At 38.8% G+C, this 27,611-nt stretch overlaps 1 protein-coding gene across 1 annotated transcript; it reads left to right on the top strand.

The window, feature by feature from the left end:
• Positions 1-1,016: 1,016 nt before the first annotated feature.
• LOC118001971 (radial spoke head protein 3 homolog) lies at positions 1,017-27,611 on the top strand. The gene is made up of 9 exons (XM_034992184.1): positions 1,017-1,372; positions 5,059-5,146; positions 12,190-12,331; positions 13,848-13,993; positions 14,930-15,133; positions 16,677-16,839; positions 18,719-18,805; positions 19,784-20,152; positions 27,112-27,611. The coding sequence occupies exons 1-8, from the start codon at positions 1,293-1,295 to the stop codon at positions 20,113-20,115; spliced, it is 1,242 nt and encodes a 413-aa protein (XP_034848075.1). The 5' UTR covers positions 1,017-1,292; the 3' UTR covers positions 20,116-20,152; positions 27,112-27,611.

Below are 27,611 nucleotides of genomic sequence, written 5' to 3'. Positions count from 1 at the left end.
ATCTTAATATAATGGCTCATCATTTACCAGACACAGTTCTAAGCATTTTTTACTTACTAACGCTTTTAACCCTCACGACAAACCCTAACAGATAAAATTCTACTACCCCCCATTTTACCGATCAGGAAAATGAAGCACAAAAGCCTGCCAGAGGCTGTGGGCTCGGTACACTGCAGAACCTGGATTCAAATCCAGACAGCACTTAGCTGAGCTGAAGGAGTGAATGCAAGTGTAAATAACTGATCATTCAGGGGTACATACACTTCACTGACACAGACTAGAATATCAGCATTGCTAATACTAAAACCAAAGCATCTGCTCTTCTAAGCACAGACCCACGCCAGGACGCTTCGTTCTCCAGAGTCCGGGGCCTGAGAGATTAAGATACAGGAGGCCTAACAGACTCAACAAAGCACCCACCCCTTTGCCAAAATTAGACGTCTGCGGGGCGCCCCTGTTGCTCGCGCGCCCGAGGATCCGCTGAGGTGCTGGCGACGGAGCGGTAAGAGGAAAAGGAAGGCGGGAAAGGGAGGCACTGCTGCGCAGCGCGGCGGCAGCCCGCAGGCCAAAGTGGAGAGGTGTGGGTGCTGGGAGACATCAGTAAGCCCTCGCCGCGCCCTAGCACGTAACAGAGCTGGGGGCCGGGGGCCACGTGCGTGCGATCACAGGTGAGCAGCCCCGAGCAGCGGCGCGGCGGCAGTGGCGGGAGCAGAAACAGCCGAGGGCGCCCCTTAAGGAACGGGAGCACGTGGGCCTGGAAGAATGGCGCCGACACCAGCCCGGCAAAGCCAGACTCCAAAGTGGGAACGAGGACCGCCGCGGTGCCTGCCCAGTTCCCCGAAGCCCCCAAGCCCGACTCAGGCAGGAGAGCGCTCTTAACCCGTCGGCTCACCTGCCGGGGAGGCGCCAAGGGGCGGAGTCAAGGGCCGGAAGTGCGCCGGAGGGCGGGCCTTCCCGCGAAAACCGCCGGCCGGAACTGCCAGGAGGTCCCGCCCCCAGGCGGAACTCCGGGTTGCTGGGCAACCGGAGTGGGCGCCTTCGGCAGGCTCAGTGTTCCCCGGAACAAGCCGAGTGTAGCCCCCACCTCTTGCCCTGGCAACCTCCCGTCCCGCCCGCCTTCCTTCTTGCCGCCTCTCCTTGCGTCGCGGAATCCCTGCCCTTGGCACTACGCACACGTCTGCGGCTCCCACTACCACTTAGCGCCCACCTGCCGGAAAGCCAGTCTCCACCCGAAGCGAAGCGACCGGGCCCCAGGCGTGGCTTCCAGGCTCACAGACCGCAGCCCCCCAGCCATGGGCACCTACACCTACACCAGCCGGCCCCGGGCCCTGCCCTGCCAGCGCCGCCGTTACCGGGACAGCATAATGCAGCCGTGAGTGAGCAACCAGCCCCTGTGTGATCTCCACCTGCCCCAGTCCCGGAGCCGCGGGGCCGCGGGCCCCTTCGCCCTGGCAAACCTGCCTGTGCGGCTTTCTCCCCTCCACACCCTGCCTAAATAAAATTTCTTCCCTGAAGAAGTCTCCCGTGGCGTGGAGGAATGAAGCAAGAAGGGGCACGGTCGGCCCGGCCTCCCGTAGGGAACGTTTCGTGATAATGAGCTGCGGGCGTGATCGATTAACATGTACAGGAAACCCACTGGTTTCACAACTCTCGAGTCAGCTAACTACTGTTGGCCAACGATATGCACCTCACTTTCTCCTGAGTCCACAGTACTGTGAAGCTGGTTTAATAACTCCATTATGCAAATGGAGAAGCAGGTACTACGGTGTCAGAGGCGACAGCATGTCCAGAATAACAGCCAAGTAAAGCTCTTCCCACACCAGTCTTTGGTCAGGAATCAGGTTATCTTTCCATGCTGGACCCCAAATTGTATTTTTACATTGCTGAGTATTTATTTGCAAATATTCAAATATCCACTTCATTATTATCCATAATAATGTTTACGGGCCTTTCTAAAGCATACAGTTCTTTCTATAAGCCTCAAATTTTGGAACCGGCCAAACTTCCCAAGCATGCGGGCTCCATGGAAGCTGGAACCTTTGTGTCTTTTGTCCACCTGGGATTGTTCCTGACCTATGGGAAGCACTTACACGAATTGTTGAAGTAACTGATGGAACACATCAGCCAAGTAACTCTTGATGCGTATTTCAAACGCTAAGTCTAAATTCATGATTACCTTATTATGGCAAATAAAGACCTTCTTAAATAAGAAATGCCTGTCACTTTAAAGAAACCAAAATGGAAATTTTAAATTTTTTTTTTTAAAGATTTCATGTATTTGAGAGAGAGGGAGAGAGAGACAGAGATAGCGACAGAGATAAAGAGAGAGCACCAGCAGGGAGGAAAGGGAGAAGCAGGCTCCCCACCGAGCAGGGAGCCCAGACGCAGGGCTCGATCCCAGGACCCTGGGACCATGACCTGAGCCGAAGGCAGATGCTTAACTGACTGAGCCACCCAGGCACCCCGGAAAATTTAAATTTATAGAGGGACTATTTATATTATAAAAGGATTCCATTTAAAAACACTTTCAAAAATACTTTCTGGTGGCTTTAAGTAGTTGCTCACAAATCATTACTATTAAATTACACCAACAAATGAAATAAGAATCAATGGTGGTTCATTAGGAATGATTTTTTCTTATAGCTAGTTGATAAGCAAGTTGCAGGACCTTGCTTATATTGAAGCAATCTGTTGATTAAAGCTATTGGAAGAAGTGTGTGTTTTTGATTTTTCAGTTTAAAATTATACTCAGTGGTGATTTTCAATTTATAAAAGTAATATATGCTTGTTCTTATATTACTCCTTTACACCTCCGTACTTGAGCATATGTACATTTATATGAGGTTTATTTCCAAAATTGAATCATACTACACATATTAATCTGCAATTAGCTTCCCCCCCTTTTTTATAACCTCTAATTCTTTTTTTTCTAATTTCTTTACATATACCTATACATACATACTTAATTTATATAAATAGACTCCTGTGGTTCATGCTTGGGTACATTCTTAGTGCCCAACCCCCTTCCCTTGTAAACTTGCTCTTTCCCTCCTGTCCCCAAGGTAAACCTTGTTAATGCCCTTACATGAATGTTTCTGGACTTTTCTCCACACTCACATGTTTTTGTATGAATATATAAATATATACATACAAGTACACACGGGTTTGTCTACCTCATAGCAATGTTAACATTATACACAGTTCTCAACATCTTCCTTTTCTCACTTAATTCTTTGCAAAAATCCTTCCAATTATTTTTAATAGCATGATATCCCCTGGGGTATGGATGTACTACACATTCTTAAAATTTTCCAATTTTGATAGGTATTCAGTTTGCTTCAAGTTTTTACCACAAAGAGGAAGGTTTCAATAAACAACTTTATTTGCTGGCCTTTTTATTTCTATGAAACAGATTCCTGGGATGGGATTGTTAGGTCATGTATATTTTTAACATGAACAGATGGAACAATATGCCTTTTCTTTAGTAATGTTTAAACATATCCTTTTCCCCTACATCCTCACCAGCAATAGGCATTACGGATTTTTCCTTCTTTTTGGCTTTTGATAGTGTGAAATCAAAACCAAAATTTTTCCTCATTATTATGTTCATTAGCACTAGGGGGTTTTAATCAAGAAAGCATCCTTTAGATTTTTTCTATTTTAAAAGATCACTGGGTACAATGTATAGGACAGATTCAGAGAAAAATGTTGTTCTAGACAGTTAAGAAACTCTTGCTGCAGTCCAGGTAAAAGATAGTGGTGGCAATGAGCGATGGAGAGAGATGAAAACGATTTGGGGAGTAGAATCAGTAAGACTTGCTGGATACAAGCAGTGAGGAAGAGAGACGAATCATGGATGACTCCCAGACTTCTAGATTAAGCCAGTTGGGTGGTTAGTGGTACCATTTAATGAAATAGGGAACACTAAAGAAGTAACAAGTTGGAGTGGGAGAGTGAAAATTAGTTCAATTTTGAGGTTGCTTTTGAGACATCTCAGTGAGATTGGATATACATTCCTGGAGCTCAGAGGAGAGTTCTGAGCTAAAGGTAAAATAAAATTGGGAGTTTTAGGTATATGGATTATGAGTAAAGCCTTGAGAATGGATGAGTTCAGGGAAGGGCAAGAGAAGACCTAGCCCAGAGGAAATCCTCCAGGACTGGAGGAGCCAGCAAACACAGGATGAGAAAGAGAAGTCAAAGAAGTCCTAGAAAAACAATCCTAAGACTATGGTGGTATCACAGCGGCTAGAAAAGAGAGTGCTTCAGTGAAGGAGTAGCCAGCTGAGCTAAACACTGCCCCGAGATCACATAAGATGAGCAGGGTTACATGCCTGGTTTTTAAGTAACATGAAGTCAGGTTATCCAATAGTGGTTTTAATGTATGATAAAAAAAAGCAACTTACTGCCCCTCTCAAAATCATTTCTGGTAGAGTACTATTATTGGTGTAGGTCAATATTTGGTTTCATAGCCATACATATGATATCATTTAAAGAACTTTGAATGAAAACATCAACTGTATGGTTTTCACTACTGATATTCTGATCCTCAAAATTAAAATTTTTTAAAAATTTTAAACATATCTTTGAGTTTAAAGAAACAATGAGAAATTGGACTTATTTTATTTCTTAAGCCTGATTCTGTGAATCCTTTCAATCCTTGAATCCAACTACTGTTAGTACTTTAAGGCAGGCGCCTTTCCAACTGTCCATTTTCATATTTGTCAAGTAGTCTAACAGATTTACAGCCCTAAATCCAGCTCTGCCACTTACTAGCTAGGTAACCTAGGGCACATTCCTTTCTGAATCTCCTTCCTCTTCTGTCAGATGGAAATCATAGTTTCCAACTTGAAGCTTATTGTGAACAATAAATAAAATATGTGAAGGGCCTGGCATATAATAAGCATTCCATAAATGCTAGTCATTTCCCAGACTAAAATTGTGCCAAAACAAAAATCTATTTTCATAACATTTGTATCTTAGTTTAAATCCAATTAAAAATGAGTTAACTGCATAGACCAACACTATTACAATAGTTATTTAGAATTTGCTATTTTACAGAGCTGAAGAACCTATGCATTATGGAAACATAATGTATGACAGAAGGGTGATCCGAGGCAATACTTATGCTCTACAGACAGGACCACTGGTAAGCATAATTTGAATATTCTAACACATAGCTTTTCAAACTACTTGTGCTGAAGGACCAGTTTGTTTGTTTTAATTTCTAATTTGCTTCAGACTAAAACAGTTATAAAATACTGATAGATTACTAGAAAAATTAAATTAAAAAAAAAAAGACATGCTAAATACAAGGCTGATGGTGGGTGCCAGGGACTAAGAGAGTGGGGGAATAGGGAATTAGTGTTTAATGGGTACAGAGGTTCAGTTTTACAAAAAGAAGAGTCTGAAGATGGATGGTGGTAATGGTTGTACAACAATGTGAATGTACTTAATGCCACTGGATTCTACACTTAAAAATGGCTAAGATGGTAAGTTTTATGTGTACTTTACCACAATTAAAAACAATGTTAAAAATACAAAACCCCCAATATTTTATTAGATTAACAGAACTTTGTAAAACTGCTCTAAAAGCTTATAAACTTTTACTCTCAATTTCTATAATTAAATTTTTACAGACCAGCTTAAACAGTTCACACACAACACTTTGAGTAGCACTGGTATAACATCTTTAGGTTTGTTTAAATTATTTCATACTATAATACTATCTTCATTATTTAATCAAAAATTATTTTCTTTAATTCGCTCAACAAATATTTATTGAGTTTTAGGTCCTGTGCTGAGTACCTAGGATACAGAGATGATTAGGATGTGGCATGATATTAAGAGTGATGATTTCTTGGCACTGAAATGAAATATAGTTAAGTTAATCTGTAAACACTGTATGACATATACATGGTGATATATGGAATATCAGACATCCTGAAGCACATAAATCAAAGCCATCGAGAAAACTCACTAAAAATATTGTATGTTTCAGCCATACCCTGGATCTACTGCATTAGAACCTTCAAGGGTTGGACGCAGGAATGTGCATCATTAATAAGCTTCTCTAGGCAGTCTGGTACAGCCAGTTCAGGGACCAACATTTGAAAACAACAGCTCAAACATGCAATATAGATACGTGATTCAACATCTTGTGGCAGTAGCAATAAACATTGGCACCCCTAGAACTCAACTAAAAAGGAGAATCACCTTTTTTTTTTTAGTTTTTTTAAATTAATATTGTGATGATTTGATATACCTTTTTTTTTTAGTTCTTTAGTCAATTATTCAACAACTTACCTAAAAACTCTATACTGAGACTTCCAGTTCCAGACAAGCAGGAATTTGCCAATAGCACAAGCAAACACAGGAAGACTCTGGAAGTGGAAAGAAGGAAGTGGACTGGCTAGGGACCTCAGGATTTGAGTGACACAGTGATGAGTTCCCTAAGTCTTCATATATCCCATTCAGAGCACTGGAGAAGCTTGCAACCCAGAATAACCAACAGGCACAAGCCTGCTCCCTTTATCCAAAAGACTGCAAAAGGGTAACTTAGCAGAACAGAAACCTTTTTACTACCCCTCCTCCAGCCAAACTCCAATGGAAAAACTGTCCCGCCCCTCCCAGTGGAGTCAGCAAGACGGAGCTGGGGAACTGGACTTCCATCCCCACATGGCAGCAACAATGCAGTACTAATCGGTGCTCTGATTCACTCACTGAGGTGGTATCAACAAGGGTAGAGCAGGAAACTGACCTTCCACTCTAACCCAGGGGCAGTGAGATGGTAAGAGATGGTACAAGTTGGTACCCTACTTTTCCTGGGGTGATGGCAACAGAGCTAGGAGGGAGCTGAATTTTCAATCCTATCTGGCAACAACAAAGAGAAACAGGTGAGATGAGGCAGTGTTAGAGCTCCACTCCTCTATACTCCAACACTGATGTCAGTGGATCACAGCAAGGATCTGAAATACTACCCCCACTAGGCACCAATAAGGTGATAAAAGTTGGTCCTCTGCTTTCACATGGGGCCTAGCAGGATGCTGAACTTCCATCTCCACCCATGCCTGCATGCTAAAACAAAAAGGGATGACTTCCTGCTAAAAAAGATTAAGATCCAGAATCTCACATCCTAATACCCAAAATTTCCAGGATACAAAAAAAAAAAAAAAAAATCACTCATCATACCACAAACCAGAGCAGTCACAGCTTGAATGGGAAAAATCCATCAAGAGATGACAACAGCAAGATGACTCAGATGTAGGAATTACCTGACAAGGATTTTAAAGCAGTAATCATAAAAAAAAAAACGCTTCAATCAAAAGTGAATAATTATGAACGTTCTTAAAACAAATGAAAAAACAAAATATTAGCGAAGAAATAGAAGATATACAAATGAGCCAAATGGGGGCACCTGGGTGGCTCAGTCGGCTAAGCATCTGCCTTCAGCTCATGTCATGATCCCAGAGTCATGGGATCAAGTCCCACATCAGGCTCTCTGCTCAGTGGGGAGTCTGCTTCTCCCTCTCCCTCTGCCCCTCCCCCTGCTCCTTCTCTCTCTTGCTCACTCTCTCTCAAATAAATAAATAAAAATCTTAAAAAAAAAAATGGAAAATATCTAAAAAGTCACAGGGCAGACTCATCAGAAATGACATAGGGAACAATCAATGAATTCAAAGCCAAATCAATGGAAATTACCCAGTTGGAACAACAGATAGAAAACAGACCACAAAAAAAAAAAATAAAAAGCAAAGCCTCACAGCTGAGGAACAATAACAAAATGTCTAACATCATGTTATCTGAGTCTCAGAGAGGAAAAAAGCCAAGGGACTGAAAAAATATTTGAAGAACCGTGTTTGAAAATTCCACAAATTTGGCAAAAGACAAAAACCTACAGATCTGAAAAGTCAGTTGAACCCCAAGCAGGAAAAACCTAAAGAAATTCACACCAAGACACATCAAAATCAAATTTCAAAACTAAAATCAAAATATCTTGATAGCAGCTATAGACACATGACACATTACCAGAAGGGGAACAATTATTTGAATAACTGTGGGTTCCTCATTTGAAACAATGGAGGCCAGAAAAAGTGGCATAGTATTTTTCAAGTCCTGAAAGAGAAGGACTATCAAGCCCTAATTCTAATCCAGTGAAAATATTCTTCAGGAATAAAGAGGAAATCAAGTTGTTCTCAGATGAAGGAAACCTAGAGGATTTGTCACCAGCAGACTTACCCTTAAAGAATAGGAAGATAGAACAATGGAATAGGTGAAAATAGGGGTAAATACAATAAACTGTCTTCTGGGTTTTAAAAATTGTGTTTGATTGTGAAGCAAAATTATAACATCATCTGATGTAGTGCTTAATATATGTAGGTAAAATATTTAAGATGATTAGATTTTTATTATATTTTAAAAGTAAGGAAAATAAGGGTATCTAAGTGGGAGTAAAGTTTCTGCCTTCCACTTAAAGTGGTAAAATGTTGATATTAAATGTTGACTGTGATCAGGTACATAGTATATTGTAAAACCTCGAACAACTATTTTTTTAAAAAACTATGGAAAGAGATATAGTCAAAAGGATTACAGATAAATAAAAAAAGAATTCTAAAAAGTGTTTCAACTAATTCACAGGAAGGAAAGAAAAAGAAAACAGAAAAATTAAAAACAGAACAAATAGAAAGCAAAAAGTAAAATGGCAGGCAGCCCTAATATGGCAATGGCTTCTTTAAATATAAATGTCTAAATAAGCCAATTAAGAAACAGATAGGCAGAGTAGATTAAAAAAAAAAAAAAAAAAAAAAACATGACCCAACTGTATTCTGTCTACAAGAAACTCATTTCATTCATAGTGATGTAGGTAAGTCAAAAGTAAAAGGAAAGGAAAAGATATACAAATTAAACATTAATTTTTAAGAAGTAGTTGTGGCTATCTAAATAACAGCTAAAGTAGACCTAAGAAAAACAATATTACCAGGGACAAAGAAGGACATTACATAATGGTAAAAAGGTCCCAATATACCAAGAAGATCTAGCAGTCTTAAGTGTATATGCACCAAACAACAAAGCTTCAAAATACATGAAGCTAAAATTGAAAGGAGAAATAGACAAATCCACAATTTTAGTTCGGGACTTCAACATCCTTCTCTCAGAAAATCAGCAAGAATGTAGAAGAACTACACAACACCACCAACCAATAGGTTGTAATTTACATTTATACAACACTTCACCTGACAACAACAGAATACATATGCTTTTTTTAAAAGATTATCTATTTATTTCAGAGAGGGAGCATGAGTGGGGGCAGGGGGGTGCAGAGGGAGAGACAACCTCAAGCAGACTCCACACTGAGCGCAGAATCCAATGATGGGCTTGATCTCATGATCCTGAGATCATGACCTGAGCCAAAACCAAGGGTCAGATGGTTAACTGACTGCACCACGCAGGTGCCCCCGAATACATATGGTTTTGAGGCACCTGTAGAATATTGACCAAGATAGAACATATCCTAGGTTACAAAGCAAATCTCTATATTTAAGATATTTGAAATCATACCATGATGGAATAATGTCTCTTTCAAAATTTCAAACTAGAAATCAATAATAGATGATAACAGGAAAATCTTCAAACACTTGAAAATTAAGCAGCACGCTTCCAAATAATCCATAGAGGAAGTATTAAAGGGAATTTTGAAAGACTACTCAGGCCTAAATGAAGATACAACAAATCAAAATTTGTGTTTCATGCCAGAATAGTGCGGAGATGGAAAAAAGCTAAAAAGGAAAGACTTCAAATCAATAATCTAAGCTCCTACCTCAATAAATGGGGAAAAGATGAGAAAAATAAACCCAAAGCAAGCAGAAGGAAGAAAATAATAATGATAAAAGCAGAAATCACTTACATTGAAAACAAAGCAGTAGGAGCCCCTGGGTGGCTCAGTTGGCTAAGCATGGGACTCATGATTTCAGCTCAGGTCATGATCTCAGGGTGTTGAGATGGAGCCCCAAGTCAGGCTCTGTGCTGGGTGTGGAGCCTTACTTAAGATTCTCTCTCTCTACCCTCCTACCCCACTTGCACACTCTCTCTCTCTCTCAAAAAAAAAAAAAAAAAAGGAGCATCTGGGTGGTTCAGTCAGTTAAGCATGGGACTCTTAGTTTTGGCTCAGGTCATGATCTCATGGGTCCTGAGATTGAGCCCCACTTCAGGCTCTGCACTTAGTGGGGTTCTGCTCGAAGATTCTCTCCCTCTGCCCCTCTCCCCCCCATGCATGTGCACTTGCATGCACATGCTCTCTCTCAAATAAATAAATCTTTTTTTAAAAGTATGCAAAAACAATAGAGAAAATCAATGGACCCAAAAGCTGGTTCTCTGAATAAGATCAATAAAATTGATAAACCTCTAGCAAGACTATCAAAGAAAAAAAGAGAAAGAAGAGACAAATAGCAAATGCCAGAATGACTTTCAGAGGGTATAACCATAGATCCTGCAACCATGAAAAGATTAAACGCCATTTCTTATCTTTGAAAAGATCAATAAAATTGATAAACCTCTAGCAAAACTAACAAAGAAAGAAAAAGAGGAATGCCTGGGTGGCTTAGTCGGTTAAGCGTCTATCTTTGGCTCAGGCTATGATCCTGGGGTCCTAGGATCAAGCCCCACATCTGGCTCCCTGCTCAGCTTGGAGTCTGCTTCTCCCTCTGTCCCCACCCCGCGTGCCCCCCCCACCACCACCACTTGTTCGCACACTCTCTCTCAAATAAATAAAATCTTAAAAAAAAAAAAAAAGGAAGTAAAAGAGAAGAAACAAATAAGCAAATATCAGGGATATAACTAGAGATTCTGCATCTATTAAAAGAGTAAAAGGATCATAATAGAATATTACAAACAAATCTATACATATAAATTCAACAAACTAAATGAAATGAGCTAATTCTTCAAACTATAAACTACCAAAATTCACCTAACATGAAATAGATATTCTGAAGTGTCTAATAACAATTAAAGAAATTGAATTTCTAATTTAAAAACTTTCAAAAAAGAAATATTCAGGTCCAGATAGTTTCACTGGAAAATTCTACCAAACATTTAAAAAAATTCTCATTGATTTTATACAACTTTACACAATCTCTTCCAGAAAATAAAAGAGGAAGGAACACTTCAGGTAATCAAAGACACTAAAAACAAAACTATAGACCAATAGCTATCATGAATGTCAATACAAAAATCCTCAACAAAATATTAGCAAATAGAATCCAGTGAGGATTCCACACTCAGCAAGGAGTCTACTTGAGATTCTCTCTCTCCCTCTCCTGCTCCCCCTCCCCACCCCACTCATGTGCTCGCTCGCTCTCTCTCAAAAAAATAAATAAATCTATGATATCATCACAACTTCAGAAAAACTATGCATTTAAATGACAATGGCCATTGTATTAGGGAAATGGGATTATGGGATAATTTTAATAAATTTTAATGTTACCACATTGTTATTTCAATTAAAATGCTTTTACAATTCTAATTTTAAATATTAAAATGTTTTTCTTGCAAAGTACTTTCATATTTCCCCTCTCTTTTCATATTTACCTTGAGATAAGACGGGTTAGCTACAGGAAATGACCATAGAATGAGATACAGATATGAAATCAAGGACCTCCAAATATTGCAGAACTACTGTAAATAATTATATATTTTAACCCTTAATCAGCTATTGTTTTGTGCACTGGGACAGGCTTTGTTTGGACTGAGAATATTTTCTTTGTGAGCTAATATATTTTTTCAGGAATTTTGTCTAAAAGAAATTCAGATTTTTTTTAAATCCTAGTGCTTTTCAGTTCCTTAACTACACATTAAAATGTATTGTAACCGAGTAATTCTATAGTATACTTGGTTACTAGGAATTCAAGGAATTCATGGTAAAAATGCTTGAATGAGGAAAAACAATTTATTAGATAGGATTCTGCAACTGTTTATTCTAGTCATCAGTCATACTTTGAAGTTACTTATGTGCTTCATCAGATAACTTTATAATTACCTGACAAAGTTCAAACAGAACTTTAATCATGAAGTCACTGATAATCAGGAAGAATTATATGACAGATGCTCTTATGCTATCCAGGAATCACTTCTGGAATGGCAGTTCTGTATGCTTTGAGAAATATCTTCTAAATTTTAGAAGCCTTTTCTGTCACTCAGCCTGGGCAGCCTGATCCTATAGAGGTTCAGAGACAGCAGCAGGCTAAGAGGAGGGCTCTTGCCAGAAAACGAGCCCAAGAACAGCTCAGACCACGAACCCCCGAACCCGTGGAAGGCAGAAAGCATGTGGATGTGCAAACAGGTACGTGACCATGCCACGGGCATTGTGGCTCCTGGGTTTGCTCAGTTTTCTAAGTTCATTTTTTATTTGGCTTTTATATTACTTATGTATCTGTTATGCTATTCAGTACTGCCCCAGTTACATGGTCAGAGGAGTGCATTCATTAGACAAATACATAGACTATATTTTATTATTATATTGGGTACAGCTGTAGGTATGAGATGGGGTTAAAAAAGAATTTTATGACCACATTAATTCTCAGCCCTTTTCACATACTTTTTTCTCAAACTGGGATTATTTCTCACTTTTTCTTTTATACCCCAACATGAATCACTGCTGGACCTACAGGAGAAGAGAGCAATGTAGTTCTATTTTGGCATTTTATTTCTCTTGAGAGGCCTGAACTCATCCAGATCTGAGTCCTCCATCTCTCTCCCCACAGCCTCTCTCTTCTCTCCTTTTATTCTCCTTTCACTGCACACATTCCCCAAGGCCACACAGGCTTGCTCGGCCAGTGCCAGGCTTTCCTACTTGTCTGGCTGTTCTCAGCTAGGGGAGGCTTACCTGGACCTCTACGGCCGAGCTGTGTTGTTGTCAGAATCTTGATAATCAGGCAACACTTGGTGTTTTCCTTAGATTGATATAACTATTCAGGATTCACCTTGCATCTTGCCAAGATGGTGAGTGGCTTTATCAGTTATTGCTGGGTAGTTAGTACAAAAGGAAGTGAACCATTCCACGCATTTCCCTCCTACCTTGAGGCCAAGTCTAGAATGCGTATATGTCTGTAATTAGCCAATGTAGTGTAATTCTACGTGAGCTAAATTTTAGTGTTCTTTATACCATCAGAATTTTAAGTTTTCCTATATCTCAGAGACTATTCCAGTCTTCTACCTGTGTATCTCCTTTATTATTAAAGACTCCTTGTGACGAATAATTATGATCCCTTTTACAGATAAAGAAACTAAGGCTCTAAGAAGATATAACTTGACTAGGTCCTATGTTCAACATCTGACTCCAGTTCTCATGTTCTTTGCATGATACCACACTGCCCTTGCCTCACATATATTATTCCTAAAGTGAAATTTGTTTTCATGTATCTGTTTATAGTCTATAGCCTAAAGGGAACATCAAGTAACATAGTGACATGGTGCCTAATTTTTTAAATATTCAGGAATTTTGAAATCTTTATACATTTACTATCTTAGGACTCAGTTATACAGATGGATTACTAACTTTCCATTCCCGATCATACTTTGCATCTTACATACATCTAGGCTTCATGTTCTTCTTTATTTTCATTTTCAAGTACAAAACTCAGTGCTTTCTCAACATTCCAGAAATGTCCTAGCCTGACTGACTCTGTGGTCTTCCAAATACATAAAACTGCTTAGTACAGTATGTGAATTTAATCCCACACTTGAGCGCTTCTTTTCTGATCCATTTAATTCTGTTTTGTAGAAGCTAAAGTTTCAATACACATATATGCTTGAAATAGACAAGAATTTCAAACTCAATGTATATGGTATTCTCTTAGAAATATACCTTGAAGAAATTGCTGACCGCATAACAGAAGTTGATATGGAATGCCAAACAGATGCATTTTTGGACAGACCACCAACACCACTCTTTATTCCTGCCAAAACTGGCAAAGATGTGGCCACCCAAATACTAGAAGGAGAGGTATAGTACATTATTTGGACTTCCTTCTATCTTCTTTATAAATAGGTGAAGTTAGGTTTAGTTAAAAGCTTACAAACCACTTCATAATCAGAAAGATTCCACTTACTGGATTTCTTTCCAAATGTACCTATAATAGTTTTATCCTGAAATAGAGTGTTCTAATTTCCCCTCTTCACTGATCAGATATAAAAATCATTAGAAATATTTATAGAATATCTGCACCTTGATTCTTGTGTGTTTGCATACTTAATATATGGATACAAGGTAAATTTGTACCAAATAAAGAAAAATAGTATCTCGGGTATAAGAGGTTCCACTATTAGTTGCTTTTAAATTATATAGTTTTCATGAAGATAATCTATGTTAGAGAAAAAATCCTAAAATAATTACATTTTCATGTCAATGTAGAATGCATAAATAGGCCAGTCTATGAAATTGAAGAGAAGACAGTGCTTACGTGCATAATGACTTATGTGAGATTTAAGACTTAATTGAAGGAACTTGAAATGGGGAAATAAATTAAGTCTTCACAAACTATATAGAAGGGTATATTTGCCTCTAAATCCTAGAGAGGAATCACCAAAATGCCCATTATTCTTGTTTCTTAGTTCCTCAGTTCTTCAAACTGTTGGTGAAAACTAGTGAAAATCTAATAGGGCAAAAATTAAGAAATATAAGGATATTTCCTTTGGGTTTCAGAGTTTGATCTTAAAATTGTTGAGTAACAGGGTTCATTTTGATGACTACATACATCTTTTTATAATTCTTGACTGATATTCTGTGTGCCCTGCAGGGCCGTTGTGAGTTTTGGAAACCATAAGTAAAGAAGATCCTCAATAAATAGAACCCTGTCATGACTGCTTTTCTGGATATTTTTTCTTTGAGCATTTGGTTCATGATTAAAATTTTAAATTTGCTTTGTCTTGTGTGTTTAAGCTCTTTGACTTTGATCTTGAAGTAAAACCAATGTTAGAAGTTCTGGTGGGGAAGACCATTGAGCAGTCGCTTCTGGAAGTAATGGAAGAAGAAGAGTTGGCTAACCTGTGGGCCAGTCAGCATGCATATGAAGAGTTACGCAATGTTGAACTAGCTGAAGTTCAGCGACTTGAAGAGCAAGAGAGGCGGCACAGAGAAGAAAAAGTATAGCATTCTAGTTTTTTTTCTTAGACAGTCTTTGGCTATTTAACAGATTATGTTCTGAATCACATGTGGTATGTTATAGAGCTAAAGATCTTTGCAAATATGTTAGAAAAGAGTTTGTTGCTCAGTTATCTCCTCTTCTGTAGATCACAGGTCTTTCATGCACAGAATCACATTCTTTAAACACCAGCTTACGTAAATGTACCTAAACAGAGTTTCCAAAAGTTTCTAAATGTAATAAATTACACATATCCCAACTGAAAGGCACTCTTAAATAACAAGATTCCTAGCGAAGGAAATATATTGGTTTGCCATACACCAGTGGCCAAAAAGTGGAGTATATTAGGGATAGGTGGCATGAAGGAGCAGAGGATCTGGATGGAATTTTGGATCTTTTTCTCAGTGGCCAGGCCCTTCCCTATACCCCAGGGATTCTCCAGAACTTCTTTATAGAATATTTTACATTACAGCTTTTTAGAACTTTTAGTAAGAAAACTTTTAGAATCTATTTTTTAAAATATGCCAATAACATTCAGTTAGGAAACTCTAGGCTCAGTAATCTTTAAGAGTCTGTCTGGTTCTGGCAAAAATTGTTGCCCTATGTCGGACACTGAATGGATAAATTATATATGAGTGCCTGAATACCTAAAAGAGTTCAAATAATTTCCCAAAGAGTCTAGTTTACTGAACAGAATAGCTTAGTTGTTGGGATGTTCTACTCAATACCTAATCAAATGGACTTTCAATTTTTCTCCAAAATGAATAAGTAATTGTGTAAAGGGCATAGGGCTTATGGTAGAGATTATGCAAATGCAATACTATTTTTTTACAAATGTGAAATGAATAGAGGCAATATTAGCTTTGTTGAAATAATCAGGGAAATCTTTATCAAAGGAAACTTACTTGTTTATTTACAATTAGGAAATATACTATGAAAATAATGAGTACAAACATCTAGATTTATATCTGCTTAAACTCTGAAAATAGACTTCATAAGTAACTATATTAATGCTCCCACTTCCACATGGGAGTAGAGGAGACGGTTCATTAGCTTTATAGATATCCTGTGGTCTACAAGAAGCAACAACAACAAAAGAGAGGTTTATAATTTTCAGAGCTCAATGAATCCAAACAAGCTTACAAATGAGACAACTCACTGACAGTTAACTGAAGATGTCTGAGCAACTATAATTTTCATATTGATAATAATTTCTGATAATACTAATTACAAATACATATAACTATTATTATTCTTTGATATTATCCATATAGTCAAACAAGTACATCTTCAAATGATTTTACATAAAAATGGATCAGGAGATGAATCTTACCTTAAGCTCCATCTCTTTTTTTAAAACAATACCCACCCAGTAGCTGTTGAAATTCACTAAAATCTTGATGAAAACTGTGAACCATGAATAGATTCCTTGCTGTCCATTTTTTGATACATATACGTGTCCAGATTCTTCCACTCACTAGGTCCGGCATTTGGGGAGGACATCGCGGCTAGGTAACCGTGCACTGTGGTGTTTTCTGTGCGCAGGAGCGGCGTAAGCAACAGCAGTGGGAGGTGGTCTACAAGCACAATGAGACCTCGCAGAAAGTGGCCGCTCGGGCGTTCGCGCAGCGCTACCTGGCGGACCTCCTCCCGTCCGTGTTTGGCAGTCTCAGGGACGGTGGCTACTTCTATGATCCCATTGAAAGAGGTTCGTTCGTGGAGGTGTTACAAGAAGCATCCTCCTAATGCTTCCAAGGAATCCCATGCCCATGCTTATGTTGAACTGGAATCTCTCTTTAAAACACATTTTTAAAGTCAATTATAGTTGTTTTAATTAAGTACTATTATTAATGAGAGGTATACTATAAAGATCGTGAGTTTAGGATGTCAGTTTGTCTTTACTAAGAAGCAACATTGGATAGTAGGAAGAAACACGGACTTGATGTCAAAAACTTGAGTTTGGGTCCCAGTTTCATCATCAATCAGCTATATGACCTTCAATTCCTCACGGCTGAAATAAGGGTTATTTAGGAGCTAAATGTCATATGTATGGAACATAATATGTATAAAATGTGTGCATAAGTAGTTTTTCTACTTTTTCTCAGCTGACTTCCTGTTCCGCTCAAAAACCCTTTGGGGGCAACAATGAAAGTCGTGTATTCATTTAATTAGGTGTTTCCACCATCCCAGGCACTGTATTAGGTGTGGGAGATAAAAACAAGGAGACCTGGTCTCTACCTTTAGAGAACTCACACCTGTCAGCTCTCGGTGAGCACCCGCCAAGACCCACCCCTCAGCTAGCCCCGCCAAATGAAGGGTAGGAGTTGCCATTCCTCACCCTCCTTCCTCAGCTCCAAAAGCACTTAAATCCACATAGCTTTTGTATACATAACCTTTTTCAAATGGCTAATAGTATTGTGGGGCAGAGTTTAGTAATGTTAATTTTCACTGAATACATATTCAATTCAGGACACATTCATAGAGAGAGGTCAGGTTACACACAACTCCTAGTTTACATTTATATTGTACTTTACCATTTCTGTAGTATTTTCCATACATGATAGCATTTGACCCTCCCAGTAACCCTGGGGGGGGGGGTAGATAGGGCAGATTAATTCCCATTTTTCAGAAGTAGAAACTGAAGCTCAGAGAAGTGAAATGCCTTCTCCCAAACAGCCAGGGGGAGCCGTTAGGCCTCGGACTCTGACCCCAGATCCAGTGCTCCTTCCACGCTGCCCTGCCACCCCCTGGGGTCTAGCTAGACCTCTGCTGTTAGTCAAAGAGGCTAGCAACCTTTTTTTCTCTCATGAATTGCTGAAAAAGTCAGTTACGGATCATTTAGAAGCTTGAAAATGAGATTTATGCCTCAGATTAAAAATATTATTTCTGGTAGTGAGTATAATATCCTATTGCACTCTCTCATCACCTCATTGAAAAGTAACAGATGCCAGATCCCCTAAAAAGCTATTTTGAAACATTAAAGTACATATTGTAATGGACCGTATTTTTTAAAGGCTCACACAGTAGAGTAGATTTCGATTTCAGTTTGAACAAATTTATCACTAATGGAAGCACCTAGTTTCTGACCCATTTCTAGGTGGCCTTCTTCTCAGACACTCTCTGGCCCTTGTCCTCTGATTCTTGGTCAGCTTCTCCTAGGCCCCAGGCTTCAGATGGGGGCATTCTTTCTGTCAGCATGGCTCAATCCCAGATTTGTATCACGTTTGGGTTAGAGTTCTGCTCGCAGACCCACATCTTCCTCCCCACTCCCCTCCCCTGTCTCCTTCATCCACGTCAGATTGCACCTGTGCACTCAGGTCCAAAGGCCTGGACGCCAAGGAAAACCTCATAGTTTTGAAAATACTATTTTAACCACAATAGAAAGGAGATGGACCAGAACATGCATAGAGAATGTGGCAAAAGTCACGCTGTATAAATCTATTTGACATTTTGTATTAAGAAAACGGTATTGATGAATCTTCAACAATTAGGGAGAAAGCACAGATTCTTCCTATCTATAATGATTCATAAAAATCATTATAATGATTGAATTTCACTATAACAAAATTAACTTTTTTTTATTACAGATATTGAGATAGGATTCCTTCCATGGCTAATGAATGAAGTTGACAAAACCATGGAATACAGTCTGGTGGGAAGGACAGTGCTTGACAGTAAGCTCTTTTATTTAAAAGTCATTTCTGGAAGCTCCTGGATGGCTCAGTCAGTTAAGCATCTGACTCTTAATATCAGCTCAGGTCATGATCTCAGGGTCATGAGATCGAGCCCGCATCAGGCTCTGTGCTAGGCATGCAGCCTGCTTAAGATTCTCTCTCCCTCTCGCTCCACCCCCTACCCTCGCACTCACGAGTGTGCTTGCACTCTCTCTCTCCCTCAAAAAAAAAAAAAAAATCATTTCTGGGGCACCTGGCCAGCTCAGTTGGTAGAGCATACGACTCTTGATCTTGGGGTTGTAAGTTCGAGCCCCACATTGGATATAGAGACTACTTAAAAAAAAAAATCTCTTTTTTTAAATAAAATGTTTGGAAAAAAAAGTCATTTCTGAAATTTTTCAGCAGAAAGAATAAATAGGAGAAAGATGTTAAATTTTATAGTTTTAGGGGCGCCTGGGTGGCTCAGTCGTTAAGCGTCTGCCTTCGGCTCAGGTCATGATCCCAAGGTTCTGGGATCAAGCCCCACATTGGGCTCCCTGCTCGGCGGGAAGCCTGCTTCTCCCTCTCCCATTCCCCCTGCTTGTGTTCTCTCTCTCGCTGTCTCTCTCTATCAAATAAATAAATAAAATCTTTTAAAAAAAAAAGATCTCACACAAGATTTAAAAAAAAAAAATTTATAGTTTTAGTTTTTAAAGTTTCATTATCTCAATTAACAAAGGCACAAATTTTTACCCTCAATAATATTTTTGGTTCTTGTGTAATTTGATCAGAATTAATATCTTCTGTCATTACTTTATAAATGATATTCTGTTAAAACAGGCATTGACTATAATTCATATTCAATGCATTAAGTGGCACAGAAGTTAAATGTGCTGACTTTGTATAAAAGTAACACAGGGAAGGCCTCATCTGTAAGTCAGCATTATAACTACTCAAATATGAACAATCACAGTGATTTTTGCACATATAATGTTTCAGTGTTGATCCGTGAGGTGGTCGAGAAGAGACTGTCTATGTACGAGCATAAGGAGGACCAGCCCCCATATGTGAAGCCTGAGGATGGGCTCGGTGGCCCTGGAGCGATGGGAGAACCACTGATGGGTGATGAATTCCATGAGCAAAGTACATCACAGCCACAGAGGCCCCTTTCGGACAGAGACTCCCTGCAAAGAACACCAGGCGATGGAAGGTATACGGAGAACATGTCATCCCGAGAAAGGAAGCTTATGGAAGAAGGAGAGGATGAACAAACAATAAGGAAAACCTCAGGGAGAGAACTATTGCAACCGAGGGGAGTCTTCGAGCCATGACACCACTCAGCGGCCAGTCAGCATTGCGAGCAATCAGGTAACGATGCGCAGGTCCCCTCAGGTTATAGAAATTATGTTGTATTTACTCAACATGTCTTTTTGTCTCATGGATTGGGCAAACCAAATATGTTGAAATAATAAAACTAATTCAAAATGAAATTTAATTCATTTATTTAATGGTAGAATATCTAGAAGCTATGTTGTAACTCTAATGAGAATCATGTCTAATTACCAGCTTTCCATTACCATGAATATAACTAACAAATATATTTTCCCTTAATTTTTCTAATTTTGTGGGGTTTTTTTCTTTTTTAGTATCCTATTTAATGTAAGATATTGGTGCTGTCAGCCATTGAGACTGTCTGCTCTATAAGAAAACTTTTTCACCTACTCCATGAAAGAACACCTAAATGTCGTGTCACCAAAAGCTTTAGTGCTCCCTCCTTGCAAGGACCAACACATACACCCTTAGTTGTGTAATACTAAATAGATCATTACCCCTTCCATCTTCAATATTCACGTAAGGCTCAAGAGAGTCTATGAATTGGGGCGCCTGGGTGGCTCAGTCATTAGGCGTCTGCCTTCGGCTCAGGTCATGATCCCAGGGTCCTGGGATCAAGCCCCACATCAGGCTCCCTGCTCAGTGGGAAGCCTGCTTCTCCCTCTCCCCCTCCCCCTGTTTGTGTTCCCTCTCTCTCTGTGTCTCTCTGTCAAATAAATAAAATCTTTAAAAAAAAAAGAGAGATTCTATGAATTGGTAATATGCTCTTGTCTGTTTTTCACATTCCTGCTATTAAAACATTTCAAACAATACCAATAAGGCAAAAGTCCCTACTTGCCCTTAGGCAATTCCATTCCCCTCCTCAATGATAATCACTGTTATCATTGCTATAATTAGGTATGTACCTTCTAGGCCTTTTTCAAGATATTCATATACATATATATTTGAACATCAGAAAATATGTGGGTTCATTTTTCTTTATATAAATATAAATATTTAGTTTGCATTTTTCACCTAACGGTATAATCTTAGACCTTAAACATTAGTCCATATAAATCTCTTTTTAAAATATGGTAAGCTATTCTATATTATGACCGTGTTATAGGGAATTCACATGTGACTTTTTTTTTAAGATTTTATTTATTTATTTGACAGAGAGAGCACAGACTGAGCCACCCAGGCGCCCCCACATGTGACTTTTTAACCTGAACTTATCTGAAAAGTTTACCTGTGCTATTGAAAATCACAGATCTTTTATCTCTAAAGTCATATTAATCTTAAGCAATCATTGAAGTCCTCTGAAGCTGTAGGTAGATATAGCCTATTTTTCTCAGAATAGTTATAGATTTGTAAGCTGTAGTGATTTGAAATAACTTGCAGTTATTAACACATTTATCTTAATTTCTTTTTAAGTTAGGTACCAAAAATGTATCCACATTTTAAAAATGGAGAAAGAACTTCTTCCTCCATTTTTGAAAAGAAACACACCGTGTGTCTATATAGCATTATATGGTTCTCAAACCATTTTCCCGTATATTATACCACTTCATCATTTTAACCTCGTAGCAACCCTTCTGAGATATGCATGACAATATTTTTATTTTCATTTTCAACCAATCTTGTTGGTTAGGTCAGCCAGCAAACATTAACTGCGTGCGTGAGGTGTGCTGGGCGCCATGCGGGAGGCCAGCAGGGTGCACGCCAACCTAGTGGTGGAGCTGAACGAGGTAGGGTATGAATGAGGAAACAGCGGCTCAGGGATTCTAAGTGATTTGCCTTAAGTCACAAGCCTAGTAAGGTAATGGGATGAAAGCTGGGACCCAAATCTTCTTCCTTCTAATCCACTGTACTTTCTTGTAAATAGCCTTGAGCCCTTGTGAAGTACCAAGAATAACTTTCAATAAATTATTGCATTAGTAGCATTTTAAAAATTGGAATCACACCTATTACCATTGCTAGGTTATTCCATGTTGTTAAGTCTTTATGAGCATCCTAAAATATACAAGATTTTAATTATGGCAAGAAGAGCAAGACATTTTTTTTTAATTGGGGTCACGGTGAATCATTATTGTTACTGATTTTAAAATACCTACAATTTTAAAATGCTTTCAAAATGGATTAGATGTTGATTATCTTCTACAATTCTAATCCTCTTCTACAATAGCCTAATCCATTAAACACTTAACAGATGTTCTGCTCAACATCCAGACCTGTGCTCTATAATTCCGTGAATTAATTCAATTTATTAAATATATGAAAATCTGTAGACCCCACACTGAAATTGGTTAAGCTTAACTGCCATCCTATTCAATGCTAGAGAGAAACAGGAATGATTAAGAGGTTAGGTCTGGGGATGCCTGGGTGGCACAGTCAGTTAAACATCTGAGTCTTGGTTTCGGCTGAGGTCACGATCTCAGGGTCTTAAGATGGAGCCCCAGGTCCGGCTCCCCACTCAGCGGGGGAGTCTGCTTCAGATTCTCTCTCTCCCTCTGCCCCTCCCACTCATGCTCTTTCTCTCTCTTTCACTCTCTCAAAAATAAGTTAATAAATCTTAAAAAAAAAAAAGTAGAGGTTAGGTCACTGTGTGTGAGAAAACTTAGAGAAACAGATTATATATTATCTGGAGAAAAAATATTGAATGGAAACTTTAAATTGGCTTGACCTACATTTGCTAATACTGTTTTTATGAGTTCTGTTCCTTTCCATTGTTTGTAACACTAAGCTAATAGAAGCTAAATAGTAATAAAATGCATGTTATGTAATGAATTTATAGAGACTGCCAGCCCTGATAGTGATAAATTCCCGTATCACTAAAGTAGGTCAGGGAAATCAAAGTAATTTTCTCCAGTGTAGGCATCATCGCATGCAAACCACTCTGACTTCTGTTTTGCTTGGCACAGCCTTGAGAGTCACTCAGAGCAGCTCAGGGTGGTGCCTGGAAGCTCAGACACCAGAGCCAAGCCGTCTGGGCTTGCTTTCTCCACGCATAAGGTGGTTTGCTTTTGTAATTAGGAAAAAAAACTGGCTTGGGACGCCTGGGTGGCTCAGTCGGTTAAGCGTCTGCCTTCAGCTCAGGTCATGATCTCAGGGTCCTGGGATCGAGTCCCACATCGGGCTCCCTGCTCAGCAGGGAGTCTGCTTCTCCCTCTCCCACTCCCCCCGCTTGTGTTCCTTCTCTCTCTCTCTCTGATAGATAAATAAATAAATATTAAAAAAAAAAAAAGGAAAAAGAACTGGCTTATCAGTCATGTTTTATTTTTGAAATGTGGGAGGGTGGAAGACCTGCAGAAGGAAAAAGTATTTGGAGGTTATAATTCCTTTGAAAGTTTTAATGGGGAAGGGGCAAGTGGCATTTTCATATCATATCAAAATGTTATGGTACCATAACCATGAAAATGTTAATGAGACCTTCTTCTATCCTAGAAGACTTTCATTTTCTTATCATGTCGTTAAACGTTATCAACAACAGCTATATTTTTTTTATCTGTAATCTTAATATTCTTATGTTTCACTTACTATGAAAAACTTGGCACATTATGCTTTTCTATTTTGTTTATAGGTGAATTACAGAAAATTTTTATATATATTCTATAGCTCAGTAGCCGTAGCCATGTATCTCAACTTATTTAGCATAAAGGCATTCTGGAGAGGCCCAAACAGGGGTTTAATTTCCCCACAGACCAATTAGCACCTGTTGTTTCTTAGCAGTAGTTCCTAGATTTAACCAGAACCAACCTTCTCCTGGCTTGTCAAGAATGTTAAAAATCAGGTGTCACTACAGTGAAAAATACTGTTAATGGTATTGGATTGGTGCCTGTAATTCTCCCTTTGAATAGGAGGATATTTACCTTTGTGGTTTAGTGATACAAACTTTAATTAATTTGTAACCAAAATTTAGTACACTGATAGTTCATGAAAATAGTATAAATGAAATATATGAGTTAGAAGAGACAGTAATGACACTGTAAGTTTGCCTATAAATAAAACCTACGAAGATACTAAAGAGCTTGAAACTCCAGGATAAAAATATCTTGAAGATAACATTTAAACAATTTTAAATATTTTTTGAGAAGATAGTTCAAAGCATGAATACATTTTTATCACTATATACATTTATAATTTTTTAAATATTAAGCATTTTTATTTGTGCTACTTATGTATTGTCTTCTAACATTTTAGATTTTATTAATATCCATATTTGCCACTAGGTGTCAGTAAAATTCTAAGGTAAAGTTAACTTGCCTCCAGCTTCGCACATGGTAACTACAAAGAGAGACTTGGGAGACAAAGAGTTCAAAAATACATTGTATTCCTTGGAGACTCTAGATTCACACTGAATATTTTATCTTGCCCTAAGCTCATCTGCCAGCTCTGCAGGGATGCCAGTGGACTCCAACCTGTAGTTTTAGACTGGACCTTAGCTGTCATATACCCCAGTCTTCTATCCAATACACTATGTTTGACAGACGATCATTTAGTCCTGGTTTAATCACTAAGGAGGGGGCTTTCACTTGATGAGCAGCTCTAGAATAGTGATTCTATCTCATTTAATTTTGTCTGCCCAGGCCCAGGCTGTGGTAAATAAATGCTTACTCAATTACATTGTTGGATAGTTCTCATTTTTAGAAATTTATCTTCTACTGGGTCGGCATCTGTCTCATTATAGCCTATGCTTTTTTGTCATAACCATGCCATTTGGCATGAGTATGATGCAGGGAAACAGAATAATTTTATTGCCATCTCAGCCCTATCCTACACTCCAATAAGCTTTTCCTTTTTTCCAAGTTTTTCTTTCTCGGAGTGAAATATCACCACTCTTCCCAATTATTCCTCATATGGCAGTTTCAGAGCTTCCTCACCCTCCATCCTGGCTACTGTTACCTCGAAACTCCTCTATTTGTTCAACATCATCTTAAACACCAGAATTAGCTATTCTACTAGAGATGTAATCTGACTCAGCAGGGAGTACTGTGGGACTGCTCTCTCCCATGATTTGGACATCACCAACTCACTTCCAAATTCAGATATCTAGAAACCTCATTTTTAAAACATAGGAGTGAAAAGGGCAAAATGATTTGTAAGCAGTCACTATGTCACAAAGTCCACACACATTGCAGTGGACCATCCAAAGCTCTTTTTAAATATTGCTAACTAATTCGGCTATTTGATTATTAACTCCACAACATATTGGAAGTAGCATATTAACAAGGAAAGAGGAACTGCTGTGGGAAGACCCATAGGCTAACATTTATAAGAAAAAGGCAGGGAAGGGCGCCTGGGTGGCTCAGTTGGTTAAGCGACTGCCTTCGGCTCAGGTCATGATCCTGGAGTCCCGGGATCGAGTCCCGCATCGGGCTCCCTGCTCGGCAGGGAGCCTGCTTCTCCCTCTGACCCTCCCCCCTCTCATGTGCTCTCTGTCTCTCTCCTTCTCTCTGTCTCAGATAATTAAATAAAATCTTTAAAAAAAAGAAAAAAAGAAAAAGAAAAAGGCAGGGAAAAAAGCAATAACTCAAAAAGCACAGCAGTCTGGAGCCAAAGTTGAATGTTCCTCAGCATGCCCTGAATACATCATTACATTACAGCACAGTACAGAGATTACTGTTTATGGAGGAAACACTTCTGGAATAGTGGAGTAAGGACCTCTGGAAATCTCCCCCATAAGGGCAAGGAGAACACAGGCAAAAATTGTCAAAAATCAACATTTAAGAACTCTGGAAATTAACCAAGAATTTACAACAATGAACAACATTTATTCAAGAAAAATGACTGAATCTCAGTAAAAACAGTAAGCCTTGTGGCATTTGCCCTATTCCCTTGCCCTATTCCCATCTCCTTCTTCCCAGTTCCATGATAACCACGAAAACCAACAGATTCAGAACCACAGTAACTGAGAAAACCAGTAGCCTATCAGCCATTAAAGAGAAGCAAAATGGGCTTAGAGCTCCCCAAAAAGCCACATACCCAGAAAATTGTCAATGTTTGACCTGTCTGGCAGCTCCCTAGAAAAGTCCATTAACAGGGCTTATCTTTATTTGACCCGACTCAGAGCTTGCTCAGTAAGGAAAGTCCTAATACCAGGGCATTTGTGTTAAAAAAAAAAAAAAAAAAAATCAGTAATTATTTAACATCGCAGCTGCCTGAGGCGGAAATATCTGTTGGAGCAAACAGCAAACTTGAAATGGAAACCTGGGGAATGGGATGACCATAGAAAGATTTGAAAAGCTTCAGTGTATTACTGACAATACATATGTAGGGTGCTTTGTAGGGCTGTGTGTATGCCCAGGAAAGACCTGAGAAGGCCCTAATTTCTCATCTCTGGCTGACCTTCAGGATCTTCACAAGCAGGAGTTAAAAGCTAAGTCAGGGTTGTAAGCTGCCAAAATATTAAAGGCATGTCTCAACCTACATAGAAGTCCCTCAGCAAAGGGTGAAAGACTTACCGGTTCAGGGCATTTAAGGAAATCTCTGTCTAATCATTAGCTGACCAAGTAAGCTAACTGAGCAGAGACTTCAGAGGTAGCACACAGCAAAAAATCCAGATTTCACAGAATTTATTCAGGAAAACCATTAAACAGATAAACAGCAACAACAAACAGCAACAAAAAAATCCAGGTTGGAGGGGTAGAACAAGAATCTGATATCCAGTTACCATATTTTCATTCTTTAAGTTGTCCAAACGTCAATCAAAAAAAAAAAACAAAAACAAAAAACCAACATACAAAAAAATAGGAAAGTATGGCCCATGCAAAGAAAAAAAGCACTTGATAGAAACTATTCTTGAGAAAGTCCAAATTTTAAACTTACTGGACAAAGACATTAATCAACTAGTATAAATGTGTTCAAAAAACTAAAGGAAACCCTGTCTAAAGAATTAAAGTTTGAGAATGATGTCTCACCAAAGAGTGAATATCAAGAAGTTAGAAATCATAAAAAAGAGCCAAATAGAAATTCTGGTATTGAAAAGCTCAATAACTGAAATGAAAAATTCACTACAGGGTCAATAACAGATTTGAGCTGGCAGAAGAGTCAATGAAATTGAAGTTAAGTCAAATGGAAGAATCCACTCTGAGGAACAGAAAGAAAAATGAAGAGAAATGAACAGAGCCTCAGAGACATGTGGGACACCATGAGTATACTAAAGACACATAATGGGAATCCCAGGAGAGGAAAGAGAAAAGTGCAGAAAGAACATTCAAAGAAACCATGGCTGAGAACATCCTCAACTTGATGAAAAATGTTAATATTTACATCCAAGAGACTCAATTCCATGTGGGATAAACTCAAGAGATCCACAATTACATCATAGTCAAACTATCAGGAGACAGAAGCAGAGAGAATCTTGAGATCAGTTAAGACAAAAATAACTTATATACAAGTACTCAGTAAGATTAACAGCTCATTTCTCATCAGACACCATGGAGGGCAGACAATGAGTATATTCAAGTTACTAAAAAAAGAAAATGCTGCCATTCAAGAAGTCCAACAAAACTGTTCT

The sequence above is a fragment of the Mirounga leonina genome, unplaced genomic scaffold (genome assembly GCF_011800145.1).
Source record: "Mirounga leonina isolate KUSES-001 unplaced genomic scaffold, KU_Mleo_1.0 Mir_55, whole genome shotgun sequence".
NCBI lineage: Eukaryota > Metazoa > Chordata > Mammalia > Carnivora > Phocidae > Mirounga > Mirounga leonina.
The sequence above is the reverse complement of the archived record's forward strand: the minus strand, read 5'-3'. Positions and strand labels throughout refer to the sequence as shown.

Excerpts from the sequence above, each read along its gene's own strand:
- LOC118001971 (XM_034992184.1), top strand. The coding sequence starts at position 1,293 with ATGGGCACCTACACCTACACCAGCCGGCCCCGGGCCCTGCCCTGCCAG. Across the intron at positions 12,332-13,847 it reads GCATGTGGATGTGCAAACAG|AAATATACCTTGAAGAAATT; the intron begins GTACGTGACCAT and ends GTATTCTCTTAG. Across the intron at positions 13,994-14,929 it reads CCCAAATACTAGAAGGAGAG|CTCTTTGACTTTGATCTTGA; the intron begins GTATAGTACATT and ends TGTGTGTTTAAG.